A 23,337-nucleotide genomic window follows, 5' to 3' on the forward strand; every position below is an offset into this window, starting at 1 on the left:
AAGGAACGGGTCAGATTGATCTTGGAGTGTGTTAAAGGGTTGGCACAACATAGTTGGCTGAAGGGCCTGTACGGTTCTATGATGTTCATCAAGGAGAAGTCCTTTGTTCTTCCAGTAATGAACCCTGGGACATTCTACAGCCCTTGAGAAAGCAGAGGAGCTTCATCCTGAAGACAGCACCACTCCCTGCGCTGCACTCGCTTGGCGGGGTACTGTAGCATTTATTGAAATATTTATCTCTGATCGGGTTTGAACTCTCAACTCACTGAACCGAAGGCAGGAGAGCTGACAGCAGAGCCGGGCGGCCATTTCCAGCAGTCAGTTCGGGTGCAGACGGACAGACATACTTTATTGATCCCGAGGGAAATTGGGTTTCATTACAGCCGCACCACCAAGAATAGTGAAGAAATATAGCAATATAAAACCATAAATAGTCAAATAATAACAAGTTAATCATGCCAAGTGGAAAAATAAGTCCAGAACCAGCCTATTGGCTCAGGGTGTCTAACACTCCGAGGGAGGAGTTGTAAAGTTTGATGGCTACAGGCAGGAATGATTTCCTATGATGCTCAGTGTTACATCTCGGTGGAATGAGTCTCTGGCTGAATGTATTCCTGTGCCTAACCAGTACATTATGGAGTGGATGGGAGTCATTGTCCAAGATGGCATGCAACTTGGACAGCATCCTCTTTTCAGACACCACCGTCAGAGAGTCCAGTTCCACCCCCACAACATCACTGGCCTTACGAATGAGTTTGTTGATTCTGTTGGTGTCTGGTACCCTCAGCCTGCTGCCCCAGCACACAACAGCAAACGTGATAGTAGGCATGGCTGCTTACTTTGGGTGAGTGTTACTTTCTCAAACCTCTCCTCTGCCCCACCACTAAGTAAACGTGGCTGATATGACCTGCGGCCTCAGCTCTGCTTCTAGGAGATACTGCAGCTGCCAAAGTCTGAAGCAAAGGAAACCAAACCGCTGGAGCAGCTCAGCAGGTGGAGTGGCGGCTGTGGATCATCTCGTAGCCGCAGATTCTGCTAAGGCTGGAAATCTTGAGCATCACGCACAAAACACTGGAGGAACTCGGAAAGTCGTGCAGCATCTATGGAGGGGAATAAACAGTTGAAGTTTCAGGCCGAGACCCCTCATCAGGAATGGGCCAGAAGCCAGTGTAAGAAGGATGGGAAGGGTAAGGAGTGCTTGCTGGCAGGTGATAGGTGAGACCGGGTGAGGGGGAAGTGGGAGGGCGGGTGTGGGAAGCGTCCGCCGCAAAAGGGAGGTTCTCCCGATGGCTACCCATTTCAATTTGACTTCCCATCCCCCTTCCAACATACCTTTCCACGGCTCCCCCTACTGAGGCCAAACTCAAGTCGGAGGAGTAACACAGGATTTGTGTGTGGGGCCTCTCATCAGCTTTCTTGCCTGAACCCCTGTCTTTAAGTCTATCTCACCTTTGAAAAGAGTAAATCAATCACCAGGGCACTTTGGGGTAAAGGGCCCTGGAGGTTCACAACCCTTTGAGAGGAGGAGTATCTCTCAGAGCCAATTCCTTATCCTGAGACTATGCCCTGTAGTTCTAACCTCTTCCACCATCCCAGCATCTACTCCGTCAGTCTCCTGCAAAACCTCCTCTGTTTCAGTGAGATTGCCGAACTCCAGAGGACAGGTCCAGGCTGCTCAGTCTTTGCAGGCGGGGAACTCAGACTTATTTCCTCAGCGCACAATGGCTTGCCGTGGCTCTGTGGCCGGGAGTGACGCATTAGACTGCCGTAACCTCTGAACGTTTGAACCCCCTGCTGATTTCAGCTGGAAGTCAGGCCCTCAATGTGCGCAGCTGACAAAGCATTTGAATAGCATGTGACCGGTGAACGGAGCCAGGGCAGCCCATTAGCACGGACCCGAGGGATCAGGCTGAGCCTGGGTCAGAGCTCTGTGAATGCTGAGAGCCCGCAACAAAAGCCGATCACATTGGAAAGGACTGGTGAAACTCGGCAGTGTGGACAAGACAAAAGGTGCAGCGTGCTTTTAGAGTGACTTTTTTTGTTTTATTTTGATCACCCAGCCCCGGGTCAAAACATTACTTATGGGAACCGGAGTGGAAATAACAATAACAGAAAAAAAAGTCATTTATCATGAACCTTAAAATAAAAGGACAAGATTGCAACTGCTGCAAATCTATATATAAAAAGCATTGTGCAGCAGTACTGGGGATAGACAAGGAGAAGTCGACCCAGAGGGTTTAAAGCCTGTTCTGATTGAGTACATTTAGATTTAAGATACCAGATGGAAGGATTACAAGGGACAGTGAGGAAAAACATTTTGCCCAGAGAGGAATTCACCTTCTGAAAGGAGTTGGTGGCAGAATGGCTTGCCCCATTTTAGAATGGGATGTACCCAGCTAACAGCATGGAGAAGAAGTGGCTAGTCTACTCCTTGTGAATACACTGCCATTCAGATCATCCTGTGCCTCAAGAACATGTTCTCTCCTTATCCCTGTGTTCCTGAGTGAATGGTAATAGCTGTTCCTGAACCTGGTAGTGTAGGACCTAAGGCTCCTGTATCTCCTTGCCGATGGTAGCTGTGAGCATTATCTGGGTGGTGGGGGCGGGGGGGGGGGTCCCAGATCAAATGAAATCTGGTTGAATCATCATTCACCTGTCTTACCACCAAAGGAGGGAAACAGCATCTTACGTTATCAATGTCCAACAGGATCTTGTGACCACAAGACAATCACCCACGGTTTCACTGAATGCTGCCTTCAGGCACCGACTCTGATGCCTTCGAGTCGCAGGCCGCACACAGGTCAGCTGCTCCGAACCCAATCTGGCTCCTTCGATACACCAGCCAGCCCCTCCAACTCACTGGCCACCTCCCTCCTTCTCTTGTGGCAGGGCTCCTTGTAGATGTGCTCAATGGTGGGATGGGCTATTCCTGTGATAGAAAAAAACCACCTGATCTCATACTGTTGGCTTATTTATCTGATCCATTTGGAGTGTTAAAGGAAGAAATTGCACTCACCTGGGATTTTATCTCCACATGCCAAAGCACTGTGGGACCATGTTCATAAGCCCACCAGTTCTTCTTCCCAACTGCTGGAAAGCCGTTGGGGATGGCCATATTCCTTGTACGCTAGCACAGGGTGCCTCTGCACACAGCAGTTAGTGTAAAGCTATTACAGCATCAGCAATCCGGGATCAAATCTGCCATTCTCTCTAAAGAAGGATTTCCCAACCTTTTTTATGCTGTGGACCAATTCTATTAAGCAAGGGGCTGGTGGGCCCCAGGATAAGGACCCTTGCAAGGGTTTGTACATTGTCATGATGGTGTGGGTTCCTCTGTGTGCTCCAGTTTCAGAGGTAGAGCTCGATATAGATTCATTTACTTATCACGTGTACATTGAAACATTTGTTGAACTGTGCTGTTTCTGCTCGCAACCAAGTGTCGCTGCAGGTTCGGATGCCCGCGCGGCATGCCCGCCACGCTCAGCAGAACGGCACAGCAAAATGGAACGCAACGAGCAACAAAGCGATGTCAGCAAAAACAAGATCCGTCCCTCCCATACACACTTGCACAGCTCTCCAAACCCAAGATAGGCCATCTTTGGCCTCCTGCACGCTCACGGATTCACAGACATCAGGCTTTAATTTCACCACAGCGCTTTGCAGACCCAGACTTATGCAGAGTTCCGGACTTTGGATCAACCTTTGGGCTCCAGGAACTCCGCTCCCCCCTCAATGAGGACGTCCAGGTTAGCAGGTTAATTGGTCACATGGGTGTAATTGAACAGTGTGGGCACATAAGGTTGGAAGGGCCAGTTATCTCTGAATAATGAAAAAAAAATAAACTCTGGTCCCTGGGGAGAGTGGCTGACGGGAACTTACCAAGAGTTTGATCCAGTATTGACAAAATAATGTTGTAAGAAAGCCACGTCTTTTGGCGTTGCTATGATGTTGCTGTTCTTTGATCCTTCTTGATGGTGTTGTCCTAGAGCTCATATTTCCCCAGGACACAGAAAGAGGCTATTCGGCCCACTGAGCCTATGCTGACTCATTGAGCCAATACGCCAATTATTATCAGCTCTCCCCACAACCACCTACCACCCCCCCCCCACCACAATTCTCTGGCCACTCACCTGGAATAATTTCCAGGAGTCTGTTAATCTATTTGGGACAACAGGCATATACCATTAAAGTGAGAGTTTGTGGTCCGGGGGCAGCACTTTATCTCTGAGTCAGTGGGTTCTGGGTTCAAACCCACGCCAAGGACTTCAGTAGAAACATCTAGGCTGACATTTGATTGATGCCTGGAGACGTTGCTCTGCTGTCAGGTGAGAGTTCAAACAACATTGTTACCCCTTGATAGAATAGAATAGAGTCATAAAACTCGACAGCACAGATGTAGTCTCTTAGGCCCGGATAGTCCGTGACAAACTAATATTCTGCCTAGTCTTTTCAACCTTCACCTGGATCATAGCCTTACATACCCCACCCGTCCATAAATCTATCCAAATTTCTCTTAAATGTTGAAATCAAGCCCACATCCACCACTTTTGCTGACAGTACACTTGTGTCATACTAGGAAGCTTGGATGGAGGAATGGCTGATTAGCAGGAGGCAGAGTGGGAATAAGGGAGGCTTTTCTGGTTGGCCGCTGGTGACTAGTGGTGTTCCACAGGGATTGGTGCGGGATTGCTTCTTTTTACGTTATATGTCAATGTCTTGGACAATGAAATTGATGTCTTTATGGACAGGTTTGTGAATGACACAAAGATAGTTGGAGAAGTAGATAGTGTTGAATAAGCAGAGAGTCTGCAGAAGGATTTTGACAGATTGGGAGAATAGGCAAAGAGGTGGCAGATGGAATACAGTGTCGAGAAGTCTATAGTCTTGCACTTTGGTAGAAGGAATAAAAGCATGCACTATTTTCTAAACAGGAAATTCAATAATCCAAGGTGCAAAGGAATCCTTGTGCAGGATGTCCTAAAGGTTAACTTGCAGAATGTTAGCATTCATTTTGAGAGGACTAGAATATAAAAACAAGGATGTAATGCCAAGCCTTTAAGAGGCATTGGTGAAGCCTCACTTGGAGTGTTGTGAGCAGTTTTGGGCCCCTTATCTTAGAAAGGATGTTCTTACATTTCAGAGAGGTCAAAGGGGGTTCAAGCAAATGATCCTGGAAGTGGAAGGGTTATTGTTTGAGGAGCACTAGACCTGTAGTCACTGGAATTTAGAGGCATGAGTGAGGGGAGGGAGATCCCGATGAAATCTATTGAACGTTGGAAGGCCTAGATAGAGTGGATGTGGAGAGGATGCTTCCTATAGTGAGGGAGTCTAGGACCAGAGGGCACAATCTCAGAATGGAGCATCCATTTAGAATGGAGATAAGGAGAAATTGGCTAAAGGGTGAAAGGTGAGAAGTTTAAGGGAAGCATGAGGGGCAACGACTTCACTCAAAGGGTTGTGAGAGTGTGGAACGAACTGCCAGCACAAGTGTTGCATGTGAGCTCGATCTCAACAGTTAAAAGTTTGCGTAGGCATGTGGATAGTATGACAATAGACAATAGACAGTAGGCGCAGGAGTAGGCCATTTGGCCCTTCTAGCCAGCACCGCCATTCACTGTGATCATGGCTGATCATACACAATCAGTACCCCATTCCTGCCTTCTCCCCATATCCCTTGACCCCGCTATCTATAAGAGCTCTATCTAACTCTCTCTTGAATGCATCCAGAGACCTGGCCTCCACTGCCTTCTGGGGCAGAGCATTCCACATATCCACCACACTCTGGGTGAAAAAGTTTTTCCGCATCTCTGTTCTAAATGGCCTACCCCTTATTCTTAAACTGTGGCCTCTAGTTCTGGACTCACCCATCAGCGGGAACATGCTTCCTGCCTCCAGTGTGTCCAATCCCTTAATAATCTTATATGTTTCAATCAGATCCCCTCTCATCCTTCTAAATTCCAGTGTATACAAGCCCAGTCGCTCCAATCTTTCAACATATGACAGTCCCGCCATTCCGGGAATTAACCTTGTGAACCTACGCTGCACTCCCTCAATAGGAAGAATGTCCTTCCTCAAATTTGGAGACCAAAACTGCACACAATACTCCGGGTGGGGTCTCACCAGGGCCCTGTACAGCTGCAGAAGGACCTCTTTACTCCTATACTCAATTCCTCTTGTTATAAAAGCCAGCATGCCATTAGCTTTCTTCACTGCCTGCTGTACCTGCATGCTTGCTTTCATTGACTGATGTACAAGAACACCTAGGTCTCGTTGTACTTCCCCTTTTCCTAACTTGACTCCATTTGGATAGTAATCTGCCTTCCTGTTCTTGCCACCAAAGTGGATAACCTCACATTTATCCACATTAAATTGCATCTGCCATACATTTGCCCACTCACCCAACCTGTCCAAGTCACCCTGCATTCTCATAACATCCTCCTGACATTTCACACTGGCACCCAGCTTTGTGTCATCAGCAAATTTGCTAATGTTACTTTTGTAATCTATGGAGGACTATGGTCCCAGTTCAGGTCATTGGGAGTAGGCAGTTTAAATGGTTTTAGCATGGACTAGATGGGCTGAAGGGCCCAGTTCTATGCTGTACTTCTCCACAACTCTATGAATTTCTTTAGCCAGAGCGTGGTGAATCTGTGGAATTCATTGCCAGAAGCAGCCCCGGAGGCCAAGCCATTAGGAGTGTTCAAGATGGAGGTTAATCGGTTCTTGATTAATCAGGGTGTGAAAGGGTAAGGGAAGAAAGCAGGAAAATGGATCAGCCATGATGAAGTGGCAGAGCAGACTCAATAGGCCAAATGGTCTATTTCTGCTCTTATCTCCTATGGTCTTATAGTCTTACTATTCTATAAGACTATAGAATGAAGAATGAAGAAGTTATTCCTCATGTTCCCCTTAAGCATTTCACTTTTCACCCTTAACCAATGACCTCTAGTTCTAGTCTCACCCAATCTCAGTGGGAGGAAGCTTGCTTGCATTTATGCTGTCTATATGCCTCAAACCTTTGGTGTACCTCTCTCAAATGTAATTCTCCTATGCTCTAGGGAAAATTCAAAGTCCAGAGATCCAAAGAAAACAATAAAGTTCCAGCACAGTGAAATGCGTCGTTTTGTGACAACGACCGACAGTCAGAATATATGCTGGGGACAGCCTGCAAGTGTCACCTTGTATAAATGTGCCAGACAGTATCGCTCTTTGCTGATCTTGAGGGTTCATCAGCTGCGTGAAGAGGGAGAGCATGCTACATGAGCAACAGCTTGTTCTCTATATCGTACTGCCCAGGCTTGCGTGCGTATCATCTTCAATGCAGACAGCTAAGAGGAAACGTCCATGGTTGACCCCGACCAACTTGTGACCCTGGTCACAAGGGAAGCATAATTTATTTTAAGCTTATGTTAGTTATGCTTGTCACATTTGTAATCTACTGTGCTGTAGTAACAGAAGTTCACTGTCATACTCTCTGTATGCATTCCTATGACAATAATCTTGAACTTCAACTTTTGACAGTGTGAGCTTATAAAGCTGTAGCTTGTCCTCATTTGATGATACAAGCAGTATTTTCATCATCATCATTATGTGCTATGTTGTATGATGTGGGCGATCATGGTCGTTGAACATAATTGTTCTTGGCAAAGTTTTTTCTGCAGAAGTGGTTTGCCATTGCCTTCTTCTGGGCAGTGTCTTTCCAAAACAGGTGAGCCCAGCCGTTATCAATACTCTTTGAAAGTTGTCTGCCTGTCGTCAGTGGTCGCGTGATCAGGACTTGTGATCTGCACTGGCTGCTCATACAACCATCCACCACCTGCTCCCATGGCTTCACATAACCCTGATCAGTGGGGGAGGGGTGCTACACCTTGTCCAAGGGTGACCTGCGGGCTAGCAGAGGGACACCTCCTATGGTAGGGTTGTATCTCCACCCCATCACCCAGGCATAATTATACCAGGTATTAAAAACAAGAGATCTTAGGCTTAAAGATGAGAGGAAGGAGTTTTATAGGGGGATCTGAGGGGTAAATTTCTTGAAGACAAAGAATGGTTGATATTTGGAATGCTGGAGGGGGTTGTGGAATCACACACAATCACCACGTTTAAGAGGCATTTAGACAGATACTTTTGTAGGCAAGGAATAAAAGGATATATCTACACAAATGGGACTAGTGTAGATGGCCAAAAGGGTCAGCATGAACCTGGTGGGTTGAATGGCCTGTTTCTTTGTGACGTGGTTGGAAAGTTGGTCTGAAGCTGTTACCTGTGTTTTCCCAAAGGAAGAAACAGAAAAGTTTCACGATTAAAAAAGAAATTTCATCTTCCAACAGCTGGCTTTGTTTTATTTATCTAATAAAAGTGAATTGTTTTCATCCTCCTTCCGGTATTTAAAGGTGACCTTAGAATCAGTTTGCTTTACAGCATTTGCCGGGAGCCACCAGGATCGTCCTGCTCCCGGCAGTCATTCCCAAGGGGGTGGGGAAAGCTGCTGTGAAGGGGAAGTGAGCCAGAGCAGCGAGACAGTGGGGCGAAGAGACGGGTCGGGGAATTGACGTGAGACCAGCACCCTGCTTGCTTGCAGGACTCCTTTCTCCCGCTCTGATGGTTGCTGACGATTCAAGTCGAGAAAGGGTTGGACACGACTCACAGCACAGACCTTGCAGCAAATCTGGCCAGTGTTTGGCTGAGAATGTGAGGCTTTGCCTGGCTGGGGTTATGAGCAATCGATGGTAGCTGATTCAGAAGGTGAGCCCTCACCTCTGTGCTGAAGTCCTCACTTCTTATCTTCTTGATTGGGATACAGCCTGGAGTAGGCCCTTCGGCCCGCACCACCCAGCAATCCCTTCAATTTAACTCTAGCCAAATCGCAATTTACAATGCCCAGTCAGCCTGCACTGGACTGTGGGAGGAAACCCACAGAGTCGCAGGGAAAAGGTACAAACTCCTCACGGTCAGCAGAAGGAGCTGAACCCAGGTCTCCTGTACTGTAAAGCGTTGTGCTATAGTACCGCCCTTCATCGGCAGTCTCTCGGGATTGAGGAGGGCTTGCTGCCACCAGTTCTGAGGTGAATGGCGCCCGGTAGACGGCCCCGTTGATGGGTGAGTGACTGGCAATGTGTCAGGTGGTGCCTTCCATTGGAAGTTTTTTTGACAAGGCTTCTTCTTGCTCTTGACGAACAGGTCCAAGTTTCTTAGTGTTCCTTTTTCACTTTGAACCATAATCTGGTCCTGATGAATTCAAAACGCCAGCCGTTCATTTCACTACATAGATACTGGCTGAGCTGCTTATTTCCTTCAGTATTTTGTGTGTGTCACCGCAAAACTTTTAAGTAACGCCATTGTGCAGTTCTGGTCACCACACTAACGGAAGGATGTGATTGCATTGGGGAGCATGCAGAGGAGATTCGTCAGGATGTTGCCTTGGTCACAGGAAACCAGTTATGGGGAGATAATGGATAGGCTGGGCTTGATTTTTCAGGAATGAAAGAGGCTGAGGGGTGATCTATTGGAAGTATACAACATTATGAGAGGCACAGATAGGGTAGTGATGCGTCTCTACCAAATGAGGTGAAAGGCTCCGCTAGCCTGCAGTTTACCCTCGGGCAAGAAGCAGCAGCCGCTTAGACCCTGATCAGGGTCACATGAAGCCATGGGAGCAGGTGGTGGATGGTTGTCAGAGCAGCTGGTGCATATCACAAGTCATAGAAGCATAGAAAATAGGTGCAGGAGTAGGCCATTCGGCCCTTCGAGCCTGCACCGCCATTCAGTATGATCATGGCTGATCATCCAACTCAGAACCCTGTACCTGCCTTCTCTCCATACCCCCTGATCCCTTTAGCCACAAGGGCCATATCTAACTTCCTCTTAAATATAGCCAATGAACTGGCCTCAACTGTTTCCTGTGGCAGAGAACTCTACAGATTCACCACTCTCTGTGTGAATAAGTTTTTCCTCATCTCGGTCCTAAAAGGCTTCCCCCTTACCCTTAAACTGTGACCCCTCATTCTGGACTTCCCCAACATCGGAAACCATCTTCCTGCATCTAGCCTGTCCAATCCCTTTAGAATTTTATAAATTTCAATAAGAACCCCCTCAATCTTCTAAATTCCAGTGAGTATAAGCCTAGTCGATCCAGTCTTTCTTCATATGAAAGTCCTGCCATCCCAGGAATCAATCTGGTGAACCTTCTTTGTACTCCCTCTATGGCAAGAATGTCTTTCCTCAGATTAGGGGACCAAAACTGCACACAATATTCTAGGTGCGGTCTCACCAAGGCCTTGTACAACTGCAGTAGAACCTCCCTGCTCCTGTACTCAAATCCTTTTGCTATGAATGCCAACATACCATTTGCCTTTTTCACCACCTGCTGTACCTGCATGCCCACCTTCAATGACTGGTGTACAATGACACTCAGGTCTCGTTGCACCTCCCCTTTTCCTAATCGGCCACAGTTCAGATAATAATCTGTTTTCCTGTTCTTGCATAACCGAAGTCCTGATTATGCGACCACTGACGCAGGCTGACAATCTCTGAAGAGTATTGATGATATCTGGGGTCACCCATCTTGTAAAGACACTGCTCAGAAGAAGGCGATGGCAAACCAGTTCTGTAGAAAAATTTGCCCAAAACAATCATGGTTGTGTGACCATGATCCACGTCATGTGGCATAACACATAACGAACGTATGAGATAGGGTAGGTAGTAAAAATCTTTCCCCATGATAGGGGTAACAAGGCAACAGCAGATAGGCTTAAAGTGTGAGGTAGAAGTTTTATTAGGGGTTCATCGGAGATGAGTTTTTTACACAGGGCATGCTCAATATGTGTGAGGTTATGGGAGAAGACGGGAAAATGCAGTTTAAAAATCAGCCATGTTTAAATGTTGAGAGCGTGTGCCAAATAGCTTAATTATGCTCTTATATCTTTTTGTCTGATGTCTGGAATGTGCTGCCAGAGGAATTGTTGTGGTGACCTCACTGCAAAATCACAAATTGTTCTCCCCCTGCAGAAACTTTTGGTAAAGTTAGAAAGTCCTTCATGTTTCAGTTGAAGCAGATGTGATCTTAGAATGGTGGCACAGGAGACCTCAGATGCTAGGACATGAAGCAACAACCAAACTGCCGGAGGAACTCAATGGGTCAGGCAGTATCTGTGGAAGCAGAGGAAGAGTCGATGTTTTGGGTTAAGACGGTGGATTGAGACTTGGTCTATGTTAAGTGGTGGCATGTGGCAGGTGTAAGATCAGGAAGCACTAAGTACAGCCATGGCATGGACCCATCTAGTAGTATGTGGATGGTTAGGATTAGTGAGAAGAGATCTATAACATTTTTATCACAGCTGTAAACAGCTTCTGCTCAATTTTCCTGCCAAAGTATATCTTGCCCACTGGCTAAAATCTCTAGTCTTGCCCCTCCAGATCTCTACAATCTCCTCCGGTCCTGAAACTCCTAGAAGTCCCTGTGCTCTTTCTGATCTGTACTCCCGTTTCATCACTGCCCTCTCAGCTGCCACGTGTCCAAGTTTGGAATTCATTCCCTTGTGTCTGTCTGTCTCGCTTTCTCACCTTAAGAGAAAGATTAGCTTTATTTGTCACATGTACATTGAATCCTACAGTGAAATAAATTATTTGTGTCAAATCAAATCAGTCAGTGTAGTGCCAAGGACAGCCCACAAGTGTCCCCAAGCTTCCAGTGCCAACACAGCATGCTCACAACTTACTAACCCAAACTGCACTGTACACCTTTATAATGTGGGAGGAAACCAGAGCACCCGACCATGGGGAACATACAGACTCCTTACAGACAGTGGTAGGAATTGAACCCCAATCAGTGGTCACTGGTACTGTACAGCAATGTGCTAACCGTTACGTTACCATGCCATCCCAGTTAATAAGGTATGCTTCATAGATGACAACCTTGCCAAGCCTTTAGTAGCTTGTAGAACTCAGCACTGTTGTGTTAATTTACCTACTGAATGATGAAAGGCCCTGATAGAGTGGATGTGGAGAGGACGTTTTCTGTGGTGAGAGAATCGAAGACCGGAGGACGCAGCCTCAGAATAGAGAGAAGATGAAGAAGAATTTCTTTAGCCAGAGAGTGGTGAATCTGTGGAATTCTTTTCCACAGGCAGCTGTGGAGGTCAAGTCTTTATGTATATTTAAGGCAGAGGTTGATAGATTCTTGATTGGTCAGGGCATGAAGGGATACAGGAAGTAGACAGGAGATTGGAGCTGAGGGAAAAATTAAATCAGCCATGATGAAATGGCAGAGCAGACTTGATGGGCCAAATGGCCTAATTCTGGTTCTATATATTATTAATTGTTGAGGATGCTTCATTTAGGCTATGCTTATTAATTTTAAAGATCCGGCATGGAATAGATTCTTCCGACCCAACAAGCCGAGATGCCCAGCAACCCACTTATCTAACCCTAGCCTAATCGCAGGACAATTTACAATGACCAATTGGCCTACCATCTTTGGACCATGGAGGAAACTGGAGCACCCGGAGGAAACCCACACGTTCACGGGGAGACAGATGGCGCTGGAATTGAACTCCAAACTCTGGTGCCCGGAGCTGTAATCGCGTTGTGATAACGGCGATGCTACAGTAGGTCACTCCCTGGCATATTGTTGGTCTCAGACTTCTAGGAGTAAACATAGAACATAGAAATCTACAGCACAATACAGGCCCTTCGGCCCACAATGTTGGGCGGACCATGTAACCTACTCTGGAATTCCCCTATCGCATTGCCCTCTATTTTTCTAAGCTCCATGTACCCGTCTAAAAGACTCTTCCAACAGTGTATTCCATGCACCCACCACTTCCTGTGTGAAAAACTCACCCCTGACATCCCCCTTTTACCTACTTCCAAGCACCTTAAAACTATGTCCCCTCATGTTAGCCATTTCAGCCCTGGGAAAAAGCCTCCGGCTATCCACACGATCAATGCCTCGCATCATCTTATACACCTCTATCAGGTCACCTCTCATCCTCCGTCACTCCAAGGAGAAAAGGCCACGTTCGCTTGACCTATTCTCATAAGGCATGCTCCCCAATCCAGGCAACATCCTTGTAAATCTCCTCTGCACTCTCTCTATAGCATTCACATCCTTTCTGTAATGAGGTGACCAGAACTGAACACAGTACTCCAAGTGGGGTCCAGCTAAGGTCTTGTATAGCTGTAACATGACCTTGCAGCTCTTGAACTCAATCCCACGGTTGATGAATGCCAACACACCATACGCCTTCACAGCAGTTTTCAGTGTCCTATGGACACAGACTCCAAGATCTTGCTGATCCTCCACACTGCCAAGATTGATACTATATTCTGTCTTCAAATTTGACCTACCAAAATGAACCACTTCACACTTACCTGGGTTGAATTCCATCTGCTAATTTTCAGCCCTGTTCCGCATCCTATCAATATCCTGCCGTAGCCTCTGAAACCCTCCAGACTATCCACAACACCCCCATCTTTTGTGTCATCAGCAGACTTACTAACCCACCCTTCCACTTCCTCATCCAGGTCATTTATAAAAATCACAAAGGGAGGGGTCTCAGACCAGATCCCTGCAGAACACCACTGGCCACCATCCTGCATGCGGAATACGAACCATCCACAATCACACATTTTCTTCTATTGTCAGGCCAATTTTGGACCCACAAAGCAAGGTCTCCTTGGATCACATGCCTCATTACTGTCTGAATGAGCCTGGCACGGGGAACCTTATCAAATGCCATACTGAAATCCATATACACTACATCCACTGGACTACCTTCATCAATGTGTTTTGCTGCACACAACAGATTTTCCAGATAACTCTGCAGTTCGGAGTTCCTCTGACCTCAGTTCCTTGTGAACGTAACTCCCACTGGGAAATACAGAATTTCCGATTAAACACAAAACAGATCATAAGTAGGATACAGCATGAAAGGCCATTGGGCGAGTAATATCTATCCAAGTAGCTGATCAGAATACGACACCAGTGCGCTCAGCACTAGACGTAGCTCACACTGGGCAATTCAACCGTTTCAGGCTGAATTTCCTTTCCATCTTGTTCTCCCTCTGAGCTTACTGTATATATTTTTTTCCAGATAGCTTCCTTTCTATAAACTTTGTTTCTTAATAAAGTTTATTTGTTAATACCTTTTGCAGCCTGTCAGTGCAGGAGAGATCAAGGGTGTGTGTTAGTAGCACGTGCAACCACTCTGTATGTCAGCAAGGATTCAGCACGCCACCTAAAACGTTGGCAAAATTCGATCAGTGCAGAGTGGAGCGTGCACAGTAACCTGGCAGGCTGCATCACAGCCTGGGATGACAACACCAAAGCCCAGCAATGGAAATGCCTACAACAAGTAATGGATTCAGCCCAGTCCATCACAGGCAAAGCCCTCCCCACCGTTAAGCATACGGACAAGGAGCGCTGCCACAAGAAAGCAGCATCCATCTTCAAGGACTCCCGCTATCCGGGACATGCTCCTTTCTCGCTACTGTCATCAGATAGGAGGTACACGAGCCTTGGGCCCACACCGCTAAGCTCAGGAACAGTTATTATCCTACAACAGGCCCCTGAACCACTGTGGATAACTTCACTCAGCCGAACACTGAAATCTACAGGCACTCCGTCAGGAACTGTACAACTCAAGTTCTCAGGGTTCGTTATTTATCATTTTTCATTTGCACAATTTATCTCCTTTTGCACATTGGTTGTTTGCTTGTTTTTGTTTACATATAGTTTGCATAAACTCTTTAGTATGTCTTTTTTCCCCAGTAAATGCTTGCAAGCAAATGAACCTCAGGGCTATATATAGTGACATACATGTACATTACTTTGTTAACAAATTTACTTCAACGTTGACTTTGACTTTCAGGCTTGCTGTCTGTCAGTGCCCGGAGTTCGTGTTCTGATTCACAGTGACTGAAGGCTGATCTACTAAATTTCACTTTCAGCTGAAAGATTGAAGTATCTCCATCACCCTTACAACGCCCTCTCACCTCATTCATTCTTGCTTTGTCCCGATGGCTGCACTCTCCATTCACTTTCTCCGTCCTCTGTCTCTCCTCCCCTCCCTCTCTCCCTTCTCTTTCCTCCATCTCCTCTCATCATCTTTTTCATCAAGTACCCTTTCCTCCTACCCCCATCCCTCTCTCTGCCTTAACCTCAAAGTTCAAAATAAATTTATGAATAAAGTATGTCACAATATGCTACTATTTTCTTGCAGGCATTCACAGAGAAAAAAAGAAATACAATAAAATTTACAAAAAAACTGACAAACAATAAAAGTTCAAAGTTATTATCAAAGTAAAAGTATGTTGCCATTTACTACCTTGAAATTCATTTTCTTGTAGGTCTTTATAGGAAAACAAAGAAATACAATAGTATTAACAATAAAACTATATATAGCAATGACTGACAAACAACTAATATGCAAAAGAAAACGAGCTGTGCAAATAGAAAATAATACTGAAAGCAAGAGTTGTAAAGAGTCCTTGAAAACAAGCCTGTATATTATAGAACCATTTCGGAGTAGTGATGATTGAAATTATCCATGTTGGTTCAAGAGCCTGATGGGCTGTAGTGTATAAACACTTCCCTCCATCTCTCCTCACATTCAGCTTTCCTCACCTCCCTCTACCATACCTTCCTCTCTCTTGCCTCATTTTTATCGGTCTCCCCACCTCCCAGCCCCTCTTAGCTTCTGTTTACCTCCTTCTCTCTCTCTCTCACCTCCCTCAGCCCCCTTTCCTGTGTTATGATTAATTCAGTACCGAGGTGCCTTCATTCTGTGTAATCTGCACTGAGGCTCGCTTCTCCTCCTCTGCTAAATTAAAAAGATTTGTCGGAGACCCATTATCGGCGGAGCATTTCCCAGCCTGGACCCCTGTTTTAAAATGTAAATCCTCCCTCCGGTCTCAAGTGTGCAGAGTAACTAATCCTCTTCAGCAGGGCCATTAAGAAGAAAAGAAAATATATTAAACATGTCCCCAACATAAAATCTCATTAGCATTTCAGGCAAGAGGGGCCTTGCCTGAAAGCACCTCAGTTATTCACTCCCCCACAATGTACAGCGCAGAGATGTTTAATTAACACACTTATTATTTATTCTGTGTGTTTATGGGAGGTATTTATAATACACGCCATTACAAGTGTCACCAAGATTCAGCAGCTTCACTTGGGGGTTTTGTGTGGCAGGTGGATTCTGATGACGAGGAGAGACTTGCGAAGAAAAGGAGGCTGTGTGAATAAACCGCAAGGCCGCCGGTCAAGGAGGCTGATTTATCGTGGCTGTCAAAGGGGTGACGGTATTAACGGGGCACAGGTTCAGCCAGAGGGGATCTGCAGCTGGCTGACTGGGAGAAGAGTGCCCGGCCCCGGACTGCAGCGGCTCAGGAGCTGCGGCAGCACGCGTCCGGAGGGGGGAGATAGGTGGGATATAACGCAGGCCGATGGGAGGTGCATGAGTCCGTGAGACTGGTGGGGAGGTCGAAACCCAATGGCGGGTCCGCAGGAGACTGAGGATGGCCTGTGCTGGGGTTGGAGGTGTGTGTGTGTGTGTGTGTGTGTGTGTGTGTGTGTGTGTGTGTGTGTGTGTGTGTGTGTGTGTGTGTGTGTGTGTGTGTGTGTGTGTGTGTGTGAGAGAGAGAGAGAGGGAGAGAGAGGGGGGGCACGGAGCTTGTTCTGCTGTCATCGTTGTGTTCTACAGCGGGGCATTGTGGGTGTGCTGAAATGTGTGGTGACACTTGCAGGCTGTCCCCAGCACATCGTTAGGTTGTGTTGGTAGCTAGTTCAAACGGCAAGTTTCACTCTATGTCTCGATGTACATGTGATAAATGAATCTGAATTTGAATCTGGCCGGTGAAATGGGATTTGGTTTTCTGACCCTCCTCCAGTCAGGCTCAGTGGGATATTTTCACTAATACCGCATCTGACATCAAGACTAGATTTCCTTTCCTGAGTATGGACAACTAAAGGTAATTTAATTCTGATGTTAATGATACAGCAGGACGGAGAGAGTGAATTTATTGTCTCTAGTAATTAGCTTCATGTTCTTGGGGGTCAACATCCCTGAAGATCTATCCTCGGCCCAACATATCAATACAATCATGAGCAAAGCACGTTGCTGCCTACGTCTCATTAGCAGTATGAGGAGATTTGATTTGTCACCAAAGACTCTAGATGTACCCTGAAGAGCATCCTGACTGTCTGGTGTGGGGGCTCCCTTGCACAGGATTGGAAGAAGCTGCCGAAGGTTGTGGACTCAGCGAGCTCCATCGTGGGTGCCAGCCTGCCCTCCATTGAGGACATCTTCAAACGGTGATGCCTCAAGAAGGCGGCAACCTTCATCAAGGGCCATCGCCATCCAGGACATGCCCTCTTTTTATTACCACCGCCAGGGAGGGGTACAGGAGCCGAAGACACACACTCAATGTTTTAGAAACGGCAGCTTCCCACCTGCCATCAGATTTTTGAACAGACCATGAACCTGTGAACATTACCACCACACCAATTACTTTTTTATATTTCTTATTGTAAATCAGAGCAGTTTTAAAATTTATTACGCTGTATTGCTGCCAAAAAGCAACAAATTTCACAAACTATGTCAGTGATGATAATCCTGATCCTGATTCTAATGAACTTAAAGAGATGTCAAAATGAGAGGCAAGAGGTTTGAGTTAATGCTGGGAGCTTCATTAGAAAGGGCGGTAGAAATTTGGAGCTCCCTCACCTCCACCCCACCCCAAGAAGCTGCTAAAGCTGGGGGAGGTCATACAGGAAATTTGGAAGATCGCAAATGGCAAGTATTTAGGAAGCACAGCAGGGAAACTGACTTGAGGGGAATTATAACCGTGATCTAATTGAATGGCAGGTGAATGGACTGAATGAAGGACCCGTGCACTCAATCCGTCCTCCAGGGTGAAACAGAGACGGTTTATTCACTGATCATCACATTAACTTTGCATAATAATGCTGGTTAAGGCGCTCTGAATGCCAGCGACAGGAGCTGGTCTGGGTTCAATAATTACTCTGTCCGTAGAGGGAGGACTGTGTCACGGAACGAGCTGCCAGCAGAAGTGGTCGACGTGGGTTCAATTGTAACATTTAAGAGAGGTGCGGATAGGAAAGGTATGGAGGGTTATGATCCGTGTGCAGGACTAGGTAGACCGGGCTGACATGGATTAGATGGGCCGAATGGCCTGTTCTGTGCTGTAGAACTCTATGACCCATGACCACAGACGTGGGCACTGGTTCACAGGACATATCAATGGCTCAGAAATAGTCTTGCACCAAGAATTCAAAAGTAAGTTCCTTCGCGATTGCAACTTCCCCATCCCCTCAGATGGTCCAAAACCTTCACAATCAAAGGGCCGAGAGCCACAGCTACAACGACTCCAATTCGCTCCAGACTTGATGAGGGAGATTCGGAGGGCTGTGATCTGGGTACAGTTAGGTGGGACTAGGCAGAAGACCAGGTTGGCATAGACTAGATGGGCCAAAGAGTCTGTTTCTCTGTTGTAGTGCTCTATCACTCATGGATGGAAGTGAACTTCCGCAGGTATAAGGAAATTTGTACCCATCGCTTTAAATTTGCTCCCTGGTTTGTCTGCCATCTAATGGTGCTTTCCTGAACTACAAACAAAGTGGCGCCTTGCCTTACTGACGGTAAATATACCTTATATATATATATATATTATACATTAACATATTTACATTCATGTTTCAGGAGCATATGTTTCACCTTCAGCCAGATTATCCTATTGAATACCTAGCTGTATGAAATTCTTTGCCCCTTTAAGGCAGCCTTTTGTCAGCCTGGATCTGATATTAAAGCGTGTTTGAGCTGCTGTGATACCCGGCCTATCCAAACGTGGATGGCAGCTTCACTACGCGTTCCAGCCCCTGTGTCTGCCTGATCCTGACACAGAAGGCAGAAACAACACTAAAGTGCTTGGCTGTCACTGCGCCACTGTCCCTCACACTGATATCCACAAAATAATAATTATGTTGAAATAAAAGGGGCATTGAGTGACTGCAGTAAACGTAAAATGGGAGCACAGAGCAACCTCTTCATCTGCTACATTAATAACCATGAGCCGCTGGAGATAATTGTCTCCTGTCTGTTGCTTGGCCATCATCCCAGTTTTCGCTGATCCAGGCAGATGTTCTGTTCCGCGACTGAGGCCATTCCTGTTAGACGCACTCTCTCCACAGCCATACATTACAACCATCAGGCTCGTGAACTGGCGTGGATAACTTTATTCACCACAACCCTAAACTGATTCTACAGCCTCCAGACTCACTTTCAAGGACTCATAACAACTCATGTTCTCAATGTTATTTAATTTGCACAATTTGCTATCTTTTGCACATCGGTTGTTTATCATTCTTAAGTGACGTATAGTTATTTTTCATAAATTCTGTTGTATTTGTTTACTGTAAAATAAATCAATCAATCGCAAGGCAGTGTATAGTAACATATAAATTTTACTTGAGTCCAGATGAAGGGTCTCGTCCCAAAACATCAACTGCTTTTTCCGCTCCATAGATGCCGAATTATTTGAGTTTCTCCAGCATTTTGTGTGTGTGTGCTTCTGCATTTCCAACATCTGCAGAATCTCTAGTGTTTACCATTGACTTAACTTGACTTTGACTGTGGTCTCTTCTTCAATGTGTTCTTCACAATGGGAATCTTAAGGGATTTCCCATGGCTTCATGTGCTTGTCAATCCCCTGCCATATTTTGGTGGAGTTAAGACCAAGTCTGCAGATCAAATGGGAATGAAGGTTAATTCAACCCAGGCTCAGATACATCTTGACTTTACACAACTACACGGCATCTCAAAGTGTCTTACATTGCAGTCAGGATCTTGGCACAGCAAGCTCCCACAAATCACAAAGAGGTAATCAGGAACACTGGAAAAAACATCCCTCATCATTTTATAAATTGCCAAGGGTTTTTGTCCCCCTGAAGGAACTGACAGAGTCTTCAGTTTAATTTCTCAAACATAGTTTTTCTATGTATTATGTCCTGAAATCTTAGAGTGGGGCTTGAACCCATGACTTTCTAACACAAAGGACCACCCCCTACCAAACAATGTTCAATAGATTAATACTACCAGACAACAATTTTTTCCAAAAGTGTTGCTTCCTCAGAATTTTTTTTTGTTTCTGATTAGAAGCTGGACATAAATATAGTTTCAGACTACTTATATCATGTAGGAATTTGGAGAAACAAGAAATTAACTTTTATTGAATATAATGTGTTTAATTGCATAATGGTGCTGACATTTTTCAGTAGCTCAACTAAGCTAAAAATATTGTTGTTGATGATCTTCATTTATACTCAATGCCTGAGGCTTCTCGGTTAAGTGTCCAACAATAATCAGCCAACATTTATGGATTCCGGTTGCCCTGATAGTTTCTCCATGAGCTCAATGTCCTGGTGAAGCTTCTCACCATGCTCTTCATTGACAGTGCCAAAACTGGCAGGGAAGTCATTTAAACAGAAATGCAGAAAATTAATCTTTAATGACAAGTTTCACTTCATTGTTTTGAATGCTTGAAATGTTGTCAACCAACTGCACATATGATGCACCATCAATAACTCACTCTGAGACGTAAGGCGAGATATCGGCTTTTATTGACTGGAAGAAGGAACAAGCAGTAGTTGACCACCATACTACATCCTGGAGACTGAGAGGCCGGGCTCAGGCCTCAATCGCCTTTATACAGGGGTCTGTGGGAGGAGCCACGGTCAATGGGAGGGGCCACAGGAGCAGTCAGCAGAGGGCGTGTCCAGACAGGTATATGTAGTTCACCACAACATAGTTTGGAATTCTGTAGTTGCCAAGAAAATTTTCAACAACGTCCTTGCTTGCATTCCATGTGATTTTTCTCTGGTCCCACAGAAGTTTTTTTAAATTGCCTGGCATTGATAACCTGTTTGATTTGTGGAGCAACAAAAATGCTTTCCTTAATCTTGGCATCAGTTGTTCTGACTTGAATTGTGAATTGAAATAACAAAAATAGGTGATTTTTTAAAAAAAAAGCATGATAGGGAATTTTCAAGGTGATTTTCATGATCTGCAGCCTATATATTGTAAGGTATAAATTGTAAGGTACAGTCAAAAGTATTCAGGAAGCAAAATCTTTGTTGTCCAGTGCAATTCAATAGGTTGAGCGAACTATGGATTTTCACTTTGATGAGAAAGAAGGTGAGAGGTTAAGAGTTCAGCATGGACTAGGAGGGCCGAGATGGCCTGTTTCCGTGCTGTGATTGTTATATGGTTACTTGAGAAAGGTGCACAGGATGTTACGAGGCATAGATCGAGTGGACAGCCAGCAACTTCCTTCCCAGGTCAAAAACGGCAAATATGATAGAGGTATATCTTTAAATTGTTTTGAAGAAAGTGTATAAGGGCATCAGACACAGGTACATGGAACACAACGTCAGGGTGGCGGTAGAGGAAGATAAATTAGGAACGCTGACATAGCCACGTGGATAAAAGAAAAATGGAGGGAAAGAATTAGTAGGTTAAAGAATTGGTGCAACATTGTGGGCCGAATAGTTTGCACTGTGGTGTACAGTACTGTTCTATGTTCTTTGTAATTTACAACACAAACTTCCATTCAGTCACTCTACTTAAAAGAAGAGAAGACAGATATGACCTAAAATGTGACAGATCTTCACATAAGACCTAAAACTAGATAAAGAGAACCCAATTAAATTAATAACGCAAGAACATTATACTTGTTCGTTTATTTATTTAGAAAAGGTATCCAATATTACATGTATTTGTTGGGAAAAGCATTACTCAGGAGTAATGCCTTCTACAAAAGCTATTTGGAGTCAGGTGTTCCAATCAATGCGATGAGATTGGAGTTGTAGAGGTGCCCTGCCTTATAAAAAAGACACACAAAGTCAGGTTACTGACAGAGCCTGCCCTTCTCAAGAAAGATCTGTTTATGTGCACTATGACTCAATCGAAACAACTTTCAGAGGACTTTAGAAGAAGAATTGCACAGATGAATCAATCTGGAAAGGGCTGCAAAACCATTTCTGAAGTCCCCAGTAAGAGAACTTGTCTACAAGTGGAGGAAGCTCAGTATTGTTCCTACTCTCTCTAGGAGTGGGCATCCTGCAAATCACACCAACAGCACAATGTGCAATACTGAAGGAAGTGAAACAGAACCCAAGGGTAACAGCCAAGGACCTGCAAAAATCTCTAGAACTCGTTAAAGTCTCTGTTCATGTGTCCACTATAAGAAAAACACTGAACACGAATGATGTTCATGGAAGGGCACCACAGAGGAAACCACTGCTCTCCAAAAAACATTGCTACATGTTTCAAGTTTGCAAAAGACCGTCTGGATGCTCCACAATGCTTCTGGGACATTGTTCTGTGGACAGGTGAGACAAAAGTTGAACCTCTTGGCAGAAATGCATGTTACTATGCTTGGAAGGAAAAGGTCACTGCACAGCAACATCAAAACCTCGTGCCAACTGCGAAGGAGCATCATGGTTTGGGGCTGCTTTGCTGCCTTAGGGCCTGGGCAGCTTGCACTCATTAAGGGAACAATGAACTCAAAATCTTATCAAGACATTTTACAGGAAAATGTCAAGGTAGCAGTCTATTACCTGAAGATTAATAGAAGTTGGATAATGCAACAAGACAATGATCTGAAGGGCAAGAGTAAATCAGAAACCGAATGATTCAAAAAGAAGAAAATTCATGTTTTGGAATGGCTGAGTCAAAGTCCTGACCTTAATCCTACAGAAATGTTGCGGAGGGACCTGAAGCAAGCGGTTCATGCAAGGAAGCCCACCCAACATCCCAGAGTTGAAGCAGTTTTGTAAGGAGGAATGGCCTCGAATTTCTCTATGCTGATGTGCAGGACTGATCAAGTTACTGGAAAAGTTTGGCTAAAGTTATTGTTGTACGGGGGGGGGGGGGGGTCACACCAGTTCCTGAAAGCAAAGGTTCAAATACTTTTTCCAACAAACATATGTAATATTGGATCATTTTTCTTAATAAATGGACAAATATAGTGACTTCTTGTGTTATTTATTTAATTGGGTTCTCTTTATCTGATTTTAGGAACACACGCGATGTTCTAATCATATTTTAGGTCATACTTCTGCAGAAATAGAAAAGGATTCACAAAACTTCCTAGCACCACTGTATACTCATGCATTTCTGGGACTATCCTTGTAAATCTCTGTACACTTTCTTATAATCAGGCAGCCAGAACTCTACTCCTAAGTGTGGTTTAGTGTAAGTTCCTAGTGTTCTGTTAGAAATAAACCATTATTTGCTTTTTATGACTTTGACCTCTTTG

General features: G+C 45.2%; 1 protein-coding gene across 5 annotated transcripts in view; it reads left to right on the forward strand.

The window, feature by feature from the left end:
- Positions 1-1,381: 1,381 nt before the first annotated feature.
- Positions 1,382-23,337, forward strand: part of lyrm9 (LYR motif containing 9) — a 95,885-nt gene continuing 73,929 nt past the window's right edge. For 2 of the 5 annotated variants that reach the window (XM_059973476.1, XM_059973473.1), the window contains exons 1-2: positions 1,382-2,010; positions 3,438-3,746. In XM_059973476.1, the coding sequence (XP_059829459.1) occupies positions 3,468-3,746 (279 nt within the window). In that variant the 5' untranslated portion in view covers positions 1,382-2,010; positions 3,438-3,467. Of the gene's footprint in view, positions 2,011-2,622; positions 3,747-23,337 lie in introns of those variants that run through there. The other 3 variants (XM_059973475.1, XM_059973477.1, XM_059973474.1) reach the window with 3 other exon arrangements.

The sequence above is a fragment of the Hypanus sabinus genome, chromosome 6, assembly GCF_030144855.1.
Source record: "Hypanus sabinus isolate sHypSab1 chromosome 6, sHypSab1.hap1, whole genome shotgun sequence".
In the NCBI taxonomy this organism is placed as follows: Eukaryota; Metazoa; Chordata; class Chondrichthyes; order Myliobatiformes; family Dasyatidae; genus Hypanus; species Hypanus sabinus.